The sequence below is a fragment of the Euprymna scolopes genome, chromosome 43 (assembly GCF_053919585.1).
Source record: "Euprymna scolopes isolate OS-2025 chromosome 43, ASM5391958v1, whole genome shotgun sequence".
Classification (NCBI taxonomy): domain Eukaryota; kingdom Metazoa; phylum Mollusca; class Cephalopoda; order Sepiida; family Sepiolidae; genus Euprymna; species Euprymna scolopes.
This window is the reverse complement of record NC_136524.1, coordinates 29,249,279-29,260,175: the sequence shown is the minus strand read 5'-3', so window position 1 is coordinate 29,260,175 and position 10,897 is coordinate 29,249,279. Positions and strand designations below refer to the sequence as shown.

General features: G+C 29.7%; 1 protein-coding gene across 3 annotated transcripts in view; it reads right to left on the bottom strand.

Annotated features, from left to right (window-relative positions):
• Positions 1 to 207: 207 nt before the first annotated feature.
• LOC145268260 (signal-induced proliferation-associated 1-like protein 2) overlaps positions 208 to 10,897 on the bottom strand; it is a 201,636-nt gene continuing 190,946 nt past the window's right edge. For 2 of the 3 annotated variants that reach the window (XM_080123607.1, XM_080123608.1), the window contains 5 exons: positions 10,614 to 10,822; positions 8,659 to 8,819; positions 7,449 to 7,545; positions 3,982 to 4,072; positions 208 to 973 (listed from right to left, as the gene is read on the bottom strand). In XM_080123607.1, the coding sequence (XP_079979733.1) occupies positions 755 to 973; positions 3,982 to 4,072; positions 7,449 to 7,545; positions 8,659 to 8,819; positions 10,614 to 10,822 (777 nt within the window). In that variant the 3' untranslated portion in view covers positions 208 to 754. The remainder of the gene's footprint in view (positions 974 to 3,981; positions 4,073 to 7,448; positions 7,546 to 8,658; positions 8,820 to 10,613; positions 10,823 to 10,897) is intronic. The other variant, XM_080123609.1, reaches the window with a different exon arrangement.

Below are 10,897 nucleotides of genomic sequence, written 5' to 3'. Positions count from 1 at the left end.
ATTTAAAAAAACAAATATCTCACGAGTTTGACTATTATTGAGTTATCTCCCTTGTTTCTTGAAATTATTTTCTAAATAGCAACATGAGAATCGTCCCTTTCTTATTCATAAGATTTTATCTTAATTTAAAAATAAAACTACTTGATCAACGTGATTTTTGGAACATGATATTTTCGTTTTGTCATGGATACATACATTATACCGACATTTTCTTTTTTTTTTTCTTTTAATATACAGGGAACTTTGGAAAAGAACTGAAGTTTGTCATTTTAAGTGTAGAATTTCTCTTTAATAACTGTCTTCTGGCAAAAGATATAGTTAGCCATTATGATTTCAAGTATTAGTACTAAAAAGATGTGATCATGAGTTTCTTATGAAGAGTACCCCACCCCCCTCAAAGAAGGATCTTTTCCACATATAAAAGGAGCAAAGTTTATGCCTCATAATATTCATATATACATGCGTCCACTCTCTTATATCGTCACACACAACCACACACAACACTCTAAGATATAATATATAAATATCTTGCAATATGTTTGTTCATTCTGTTCTAAAGCTTTCCACCTGTTATTGAGTCTAAAGTATGTTTTTTTTTTATATTTTTAATGTAAATACAATTATTATTTTAGTGTGTATTTTTTTTATGTAGTTTGTTTATTTTATATTTATGATTTATTGTGTTCACACAATTTGAGGTTGCTTATTGCATTTATTTTTTTTATATATTTTTTTTTTGATAATCCAACTTTGATCAAGGCTGGTCAATATTTTTTTCGGGAAATCCGGCCTGCATCAGTTGGGACAATCCAGTCGGTGAATGCTGAGTCCAATTTCTATCGACAATATTGAAGAACCATTCGGTAAATCTACGTAGCTCAGCGGCAGCACTCTGCGATTCTTCCTGAAGTCTCTGGTTTTCAGCACGCAACTTGCTCAGTTCATTTTCACAGAGGAAATTCTTTTGCTTTTCCTAAAAATAAAAATAAAAATTTTAATTAAAAAAAATTGAAATGAGGAGAATCAGAATCTGGAAGAGGATTCCATCTAATAAAAAAAATTTTTTTTTTTAAAACCGATCACGAAATGAAAATGCTGAATTTCAAATATAACAAATTGATCAAGTCTTTTTTTATAAAAATTAGTTTTTAACAATTTGTAACAACTTTAATAGTAAATCATCTATAATATGAATCTCACCTGTCTGTTTAAATGTATGTATGTATGTATGTATGTATGTTTGTACATCTGCTTAAAACTTTCGACAGAGGCGACAGATTTTCACGAGATTGGTATCATTTTGAAGCTTGATGTCTTGGACGACAAATATCCCAAAATTGACCAAAAACATTGATTCCTTCACACTTAACTGACCAGTTTTCTACTAGGAGGGCTCGATATTTTGCATGCCATTTTTGCAAGTCTTCATATTTGTTGGATTGACTTTGCCTAATTTTAATGTGCCGAACTTCTGGTTGCATCATAGAGTAGCAGCAAGACGTCAGATTTTCTTTTACGCCTTCCCGTCACGAGTTCGAGCCTACCTGCCTACTACCACTTTTTTTTTTTTTTTTTTTTTTTTTTTTTAATTTTTTATTTTTGCTCAACACACATCTCCAAAAACCCAGGCAACATCGGGTACCGAGGCTAGTAGCTATTAAAAAGCTGATTTTGATCGACAGTTCGAATAGAGTTATCTCCCTTTATCAAAGCTGGCGAAGAAAGTATTGCTGCCTCGCTTATAAAATTTTATTCGGAAAAAAAAACAAAAAAAAAAAAAACAATACACTTAGCAAATTTATGTAATTTTTGGAAATATGACATTTTCATTCCATGATGAGCACGTAGATCAAATATGGTTTTATGTATTTTTTGTTTTTTTTAATTAAGTTGTATAGAGAAACCCCTCAATACTGTAGCCTTAAAACATCACATCATGCTGTATCCATGTGCATAATATATCTAATATATAAAAGGCTACATGTCTGTCTGTCTGTCTCCATATTTTCACACTATCTCTTCTGAAACTAAAAGTCGCAGAGCAGCGCTAGAGGCCTCAAATGATTGGATTTTTTATGGACTGTTCTTTTATGGGTCTTTAGCCGGTTAAAATTGTTTTTAAGGGGTCAAAAATTGTTATACATTTTGTAAATTCATCTTTGTTGGTATAGCTTTTAATGCTACAGTTTTGTTTCCGGTTTCGATTCTAGCTGATGGCACCTAAATACATTTTTTTTTACTTTTGAAATCACAACTCTATAATAATATATACGAAATCTGGACAAATTAAAATATCATATCTAAGCCTATTTTACGACCGGGCAAAGCCCCCCCCCCGCCTCACCACCACCGCCGCTAGTATTATTTAAATATCAGAAAGATACTATGTGGAATAATCTACATTTCACCGCGGTTAATCATCTTCAACAACAACGATATGATTACTATTGTCGAAACGTTGATTAATCCACATAGGGGTTTTTTTCTGATGTTTATATAATTTTTTTTCACCACTTATCAAGGCCCAGAAGCAACTTGGGATAAGGGTTATTGCATGTACAGTAATCAATGGGACAATATCGTAGTAATCGTTAGTAATGGAGATTTGATAAAGTGTCTTACTAATATATAAAAGGCTACATGTCTGTCTGTCTGTCGCCATATTTTCAAACTATCTCTTCCGAAACTAAAAGTCGGAGAGCAGCGCTGGGGGCCTCAAATGATTGGATTTTTTATTGACTTTTCTTTCTTTTGTCTTTAGCTGTTTAAAGTAGTTTTTAAGGGGTCAAAGTTGAAAAAAAAAAAGTCAAAGTTGAAAAAAAAGTAAAAAAAAAAAAAAAAGTCAAAGTTGAAAAAAAAAAAATCATACATTTTATACATTCATTTTAGTTTATTTTTAATTTTTAATCAGTTCATGTGCGTGTCATGTTGGTACAGTAGTAATGCCACCAGCTTTGAATGCTAGTTTCGGTTTCGATTCTAGTTGATGGCACCCAAATACTTTTTTTTTTTTTTTTTTTTACTTTTGAAATCACGACTACAATAATATATACAAAATCTGGACAAATTAAAATATATTTAACTCAACACAGTTAAGAGGAGCTATTAAATACATTAAAATAAGAGATACGTAATAAAAGTTACAAATAATTGTTTTGTTACCCTCATCTTCATAGTTGTTTTTGTTTTACCACGTTTAGGCCAGCTCATCCTCTGGCCTTCTTCAGGTGGTTAATCACGACGGATAGGAATGCTGAGCTTATAACTGTATCCCCAGCAGTAATTACTGCCTTCCATAGTTGTTATTTTACCAAATTTTGGTCAACTAATCCTTCGGCCTGCTTTGGGTAGGATTGAAACTTATCTTCAGACAATGCTCACCTGGAACTGTAGAGACGCAATACTTCTATCCACTATGCCACGAGCCCTGAAGGGTGATCAAGATTGGATTTTATGGTGTTATAAATCCAATTTTGTGTTCTCATCTGGTTTTCCATTGTCAGATCCGTATCAAGATGAGATGAGGTTTCATAATTTGTGTATGAATACACAAATGAAGCCTCATCTCAAAGGATTCCAAAAAAATAATGAAATAATATCTAAGTTTATTGTCATTTATTTTTCAACAGTCACTATCATTCTCAATGCACACTTGCCAGGAATTCAATGACACATCTCTGCTTCTGATGCATGTCCAAGACAGGGATTGCATTCTTAGTCTCACGCCGTCAATATCTGCAACAGAGTGATGAAACCTTTAGGTCATGAATGCATAAGCTCAATCATTCAAACAAGGCAATTTGCAATCCCTCCAAGCAAAAAAAATAAATAAATAAAGGAGGCATTACTTTTGGAATGCCCCCTCGTATATCTATCTATAATATACGAGAGCAAGAAACTGAATAGCAATTTGCTACAACTGAGTAGAAAATTCAGTGTTATAAATTCAACAAGAAATCTAAAAAGGAACAAGTTTCTTACCATTTCTAAATTTTCACAAAGCTGCTGCACTTTCTGCTCAAGTTCTTTGATTGTTTGTTGTGGGTTGTAAACTGCTGCCCTCTGGATACTACTGAAAAGAACATTGTTACAAATGAATTTTAGCCAGAAAACTTTACGCTTGTGTAGATCTGTGATGTTTTAAACCAGTGTATTTGAGGTGAAAACATTACGTTCTTATGTGTCACACTGAAATTAGTAATAATTACAAAAAGTGATACAGTAGAAGATGTGCTACATTTTCTACTATTATGTTCTGAGACATTTTGTGTTAAAATCACAGACCCTTTATTAAAGTCAAGGGAGATAACTCTTCCACATTAAAACGAGATAAAACTTGATAATTTGAGGAATTCTATTGTTACTTGTAAGCATTTTTCTACTGGAAGTTTCATAATTTTTGTAATGTTTACTAATTTCGACATTACATTTAAATATGTACTAATGTTTTCACCTAAAATGCGTTTGTTTAAAAGAATCTACACATACATCAAAAACTTGAGTTAATATTATAGATAATTGGTTTTCAGCAGGATTATATTCATTTTTTCATATTGGAGTATAATCCTTAATGGATCGAATAACGTATAAAATAAGCCTCTTTACAGTAAACAACCGTCCATGAGCTGTCAGGGGCACATCCTTCTAGGCTACCCTGTTAATATGTATATGAGTATTGGTAGAACACAGCTGATCTATAGAAGTAAACCCTGACCACAAATCTTACTATTCTATCGCTAGCAAAAAAGTTTCAGTTGCACTCATTGACATGTATGGTGCTTATATAGTTCCATTTAGGCACAAGCGAAAAATCACAATAAAACAAATCATAAAAAAAAAAAAAAAATAAAATGATAGAGTATAACCTTTTATTCAAGATAAAAATCGGTCTTATATTTTTCGATCCACCATTTATTATATAAATCTAACTTGTCTGTTAGAGTGTGTGTGTGTGTGTGTGTGTGTGTGTGTGTGTGTATATATCTGCCTAAAACTTTCGACAAAGGTGAGATTTTCACGAGATCAGTATCATTTTGAAGCTCGACCCTTCAGACGATAAATATTGAAAAATTTGCTGCAAACGTTAATTCCTTCACGCTCAACTGGGCACTTTTTATTGCCGATATTTTCAAAAGTCATTGCTTCTTTTTGATTGTCTAGTCCTAATTTAAACCTACATCACTTCCGATTTGGTCGATGGGCGCAACAGCAAACACGTCACATTTTACTTTTTTTCACTTTTTCACCTTCGCGGTACGAGTTTGAGCCTGCTTACTACTAATTTTTTTTTTTTAGCTCAACCAATATCCTTACACACACCTCTACTTTCTTTTCCACCTTTGCGTCATTGGTTCGAGCCTACCTGCCTACTACAACTTTTTTTTTTTTTTTTGCTCAACAGCTACAAACACCCACGAAACGACAGGCACACAGGCTAGTTGAAAATAAAGGAAGTACCAGTTTTCAAAATCAAAAACTCCATTATCTCCCCTGTTTTTAGAGTGCTCTTCGGTGCAAGTCTATAAATGGTCCACAAGTAATCTTTTTTACTATAAAAATCTGAAAAAAATCTTTATATAATGTACGTACTTGTCACTACATGAAAATGTTATATTCCAAAAATCATGTAAATCGATCAAGCAGTTTTTTTTTAAAGAAAATCAAATATTAGACATTTTATCGAAGAAAAACTTCACGCCATCTTGTTTTTGAATGATACACTGCTAGCGACACCTATTGGGAATGTTTGGAATATAAGATCGGCAAGGAGCAGACAATCAACTGTCCATGCTAGAGAAAAAAAACTTGGATAATTAAAATATTTATAAGTTTTTGAAAACGAAAATAACATTTAAAATTCTAGCAAACGAGTAGTTTCCAAGATATGAAGAATTTTACGTAAATTGAGCACCCACACGTTGACGCTACTCCAACAAAAATTCGGCAAATGTGTTTTTCAGCGGCGTAAATTAAAGTTTTACACTAGTGGTGGCCATAAAGTGGGTGATCATTATACGTTAAATTATTAAAAAGTAAAAAAGATTACTTGTGGACCATTTATAGACTTGCACCTGAGCTTAAATAGTATGTAATATGATTAATAAAATACAATTTATGAATTATGAATTTTTACTTGTGATTAATCTTCTATTCTGATTATTTTTTCCCTAATTTTTGGTGAGAATATTTATTGCTGCATAACATGTGAATACATTAAAATGTTTTTACTTGAAATGCAATTTTCAATTGTGACTACACCCTCTTTCCCCATGAAAAAGAAACAAAGAAAAATCTTTATCATGTAGATACCCGTGATAAAAGAGAAAATATTGTACACCAAAGATTATGCAAATTGATAAAGTAGCTTTATTAAAAATCTATAGTATCTGACCATCTATGCTACACATTTTTTCCTCCTTAGTCAGTAAAGGAGAAATCTTTCTAGATTGAGGCAATTAAAACTTTAAAAAAATTCTTTTTAATCTAGCGCTCTTTTTGGAGAACTATATTTTCCTCACATTAAAAAAAGACAACTCCCGTGCCTAAGTCTGCCCTCATAGAGAGGCAATTAAATGAGAACAATCAGTAAATTTTTACCTGGTTCCTTTTGAAAGATGACTTATGGGTTTTCAGGTATGCTGAAAACAAATATTACATTTAAATTTCCACAAATTTTCCAGATATTAAGCAATGTCATTTCTTTTTATATTATTGCTGGTGGGCATCTTAGAAAATTAAAATGCGATATTCATGCGTACCTGAAAACCTATAAAAGTCATCTTTTTAAAGGAAAATGTAAGGTTGAAATTGGGTAAAAATTTACCAAACAATCTTTTTTGCTGACAATTTAAAAATGCATTGTTATGAAAAAGGGATTAAAAATAAAAAAAACAACAAAAAAATACTGATAGGTTTTTCATGATTATAGCAAAATTCAAAAATTGAAATACTGACTTTCAAGTGAAATCAATGGCATCTACTGAATTATGTCACAATAATGAACATATCCAAAAATTACAAAAGACAATAAATAGAAAATTAATTATTAATGAAAAATTTTTAAAGACAATTAGCAAAAATTGAGTTTTGCAAAAAAAAAAAAAATAAATAAATAAAAAAAAAATAAATAAAAAAAACCCAGAGTATTAATTGTAGCAAAAAGGTAAATATTTTCTGAAAACTGAAAATCTTTGGCCAATTTAGAAAAATTCAATTTTTGCCAGCCGTCTTCAAAAACTGTTTTCAAAAATAAATAATTTTCTACCTTATTGTTTTTTTTTTAAAATATAATTTTTAGATATGATCATTATTGCTACGTGATAATTCAATAGATGCCACTGGTTTTACTTGAAAATTAATATTTCAGTTTTCAAATTTTGCTACAATAACAAAGAACCCAATAATAAAAAAAAATCGATAATATAATATGAAGTCAATAAAAATCTTACTATTTTTCTCTCGTGGGAAATGCTGGCATTTCATTGGTTACTTTCTGATGCTTCATTCCTTGTTCTGATTGGTGCAGACTAGAACTCATTTGATTACCTGCAGATAAATAGCATATAATTAAAAGACCAGGCTTTGTCTAAATAGAATATGTCTGTACACATTTTTTTCTGAAGATGAAGACATAGCAAATCAACTAAAAATTTGTCTTAAGAATAATGGTTCTTATTTAGAATTCAATCTTGAAAGTTTAAATTATTGTAAACTTATCTAACCACTTTTTTTTTTTTTTAAGATGGCAATGTGAGTGCCCATTTTTGCTTTCTCATAAAATTTGATTTTTTTTTTTAGTTAAAAAATAAAACATCTACCAATTAAGGTGATTTTTGGAATATGATCTCTTTGTTCCATGATGGGGTATGTAATTTTTTTTTTTTTTTTAAATTAGATTCAATTCTAAGTAAGATTCAGAAAAACAATATCAAAGTGAGGAAATATGTTTAAAATTGTAAATAGTTTATCACTTATTTTTCAATTTTCTTTTCATTTTAATAGAAATCGCTTCTGACAAGGTATGAAGCCACTTAATCTAACAAGAACGAAAAATACATTCATTTTTTGCAACAGTACCCATTTTTTTTTTTTTTTTTGGATCAGGAAGAAATTTACCGTTTCTCTACACTGAATTCTCGTCTTGCTGTAAAGTTATTTTCTATTGTTTCTAACTGTTCTTTTTTTTTCCTTTCATCCTTTTTCTCTTGTGTGTTAGAGCTTCATTATTCTACTTGGATTTTATCTTTTTAGGTTCTTACTGCAGCAATACATTTGGCACTTGTGCACTAGTGTGAATGTACAACTTTTTTAGTTTTCAGTTGGGACATTTGGAGAGTGCATAGTACGGGCAGACAAATGCAATTTCAGGACCGACTCAAAAATCTCACAAATGCGTGATTTGTTTTTTTTATTTATATATAATAGATTTAAGAAAATTATAACACAAAATACAGTTTTTTTTTTTGAAACACAAATGAGAATTTGATTTTTTTGTAACAAAGGCAAAATTCTGAAATTTTCAAATGCGCTTTTTTTTATTAAAGTTTCTGTTATTTATTTTAATTCAATAAATGTATAAGAAAATTATAAGCACAACACGCATAGTATACAACATAAAAAATAAACAAAAACAAAAAGAAAACATGAATTTCAATTTACCTTCGATTGCTTTTGTAGCTACATTTACAAGATTTGACCATTCTAGTGAAGCTGTGGAATCCACCAGCGGAATTCGGGAGCTAGGAGGTGGAGGCACAAATTTTCGCCTAGATATGGTTGGAGGAGATGCAGTTTTATCTCCCATAACACGAGGGGAAAGTCTACAATATAAAAACATAGAAATGAAAAGTATTTTACAAAAAATAAAATAACACATATCTAACAAGAGATTCATAACTTTGATTTTTTTTTTTTTTTTTTTTGGATAAATATCACAATTCCACACCTGGAACTTATAAACTTGTGAATTTATTATAAGAATATTAAAAAATATAAAATGACAATGATAGTAATATAAAAATAACAGTAACAATGTAAAAAAAAAAAAAAAAACAATGCAAAAAATAATAACGATAATATAAAAATAGAAACAATGTACTATAAAATAATAAGAATATTGATGTTGGTATAAAAATTAATATGAACAATGCAATAAATATAATAATAATAATATTAACATAAAATTAACAATGTAATAAAAATATATAAATAATAAAAACAATTTAATAAATAACGGAACCTGCGGAAATTCCACAGCGAACTATTTCATATGTAATATATTGATGTTGCCATTCTGTGGATGTTCAGTGTAAATGGAGACACCCTAATATTATTGTACCTATTTACTATGCCTCCCCACGGGACAGAGTTAGACACCAGGGTCGTTTTTTTAACGCGGAGAAAAGGTACAAAAATAAAAATTGTCTCAGTCGTGAAGGATTTCTCCTCCACCGAAAGAGAACAAGAAATAGAAGTGCAGCATCTGAAGAACAGATACTACACTTTGATCTGTCCTGAAGGCCAAGAACCCTAATATTATTGCAGCTCTTTTGTTAAAACTGCAAAAGTATTTATCTAAGCTAGCCTGGTCATAAAATGTGCTTAAATATATTTTAATTTACGCAGATTTTGTATATATTTTTATAGAGTCAATTTTCTATCGATTCTTGTATATATTATAAAGTAGTGACTCCAAAAATAACAAAAATATGACTTGGGTGTATCAGCTTGAATCGAAACCAAAACCGAAACTTATGAAGAATTTTTGGTAAAATTATTACAAGAAATGGAAGGTCATAACAATTAAACAACAGTCACTCAGAAGAAAAAAGATGTAAGCGTGACACAAAGAAGCACACACACCATCATATTAATGTATGGATAATATAAAAATAATATAAAAATAGGAAAAATGTAAAAAATAACAAATAAAAAAAATCCTTAGAATAATAATATTGATATAAAAATAAGAACAATTTAATAAATATAATAGTAATAATAATATAAAAATAAGAACAATTTAATGAATAATATAAAATAGAAACCATTTAATAACATAAAAATAATAGAAATAATGTAATTAAATAACAATGATATTAATAGAAAAATGTAACAATATTAATATAAAAATAGGAAAAAATATTAAAAAAATAATATAGGAACAATATAATAAAAAATTCTATAACCTAGCAAATAAATATGTAAAATAAAGGGAATAATTAATTTGTATAATATAGAAATACTGTAAAAACTACAAAATGATTTGTTGAATTAAAACATTGCATATTAAATACTATGAAAATATCAAGTTTTAATATTTTAATTTATTCAGATCTTATATATATATGGGAAGCTTTGAAAGCTATTTATATCCCGAAAATTAAAGATTAAAACAATACTTTGAAAGAATTAGTTTCGGTTTTATAACAATTTGGTTAAATTAATAATTCAATGACAAAGTGATATAATTGAATTACATTTTTCAAAATACTATTAAAAAAAAATTGAGTAAAAGAAAAAAGAATTTGGTAGACTAAAATGAAAACATGGCTCCCAAGCAACATTGGATAGGTACAATTAGTACAAAAAATATTTAAGAAAAATAAAATTCTTACTTATTTATCTTTGAGCCATCTTCAGATTTAGCAGCAGCAGCATTCGGAGAGGATCGGATTGGAGGGATCTTTTTCAAAAATGCATCCGAAGCACCAAAGGCATCCTTATTGGCAATAGGGGTTGCAGTAGCACTCTTGTTACTGCTTAAACTTTCATCAGACATAGTTCTTTGCAAGCGTCCAGAACGAGCAAGTAAACCATATTTCTCCTGTAAGAAAAATACATTTACACATCAATTCTTCTTCATCATCATCATCATATTCGCTTAACTATGAATGATAGT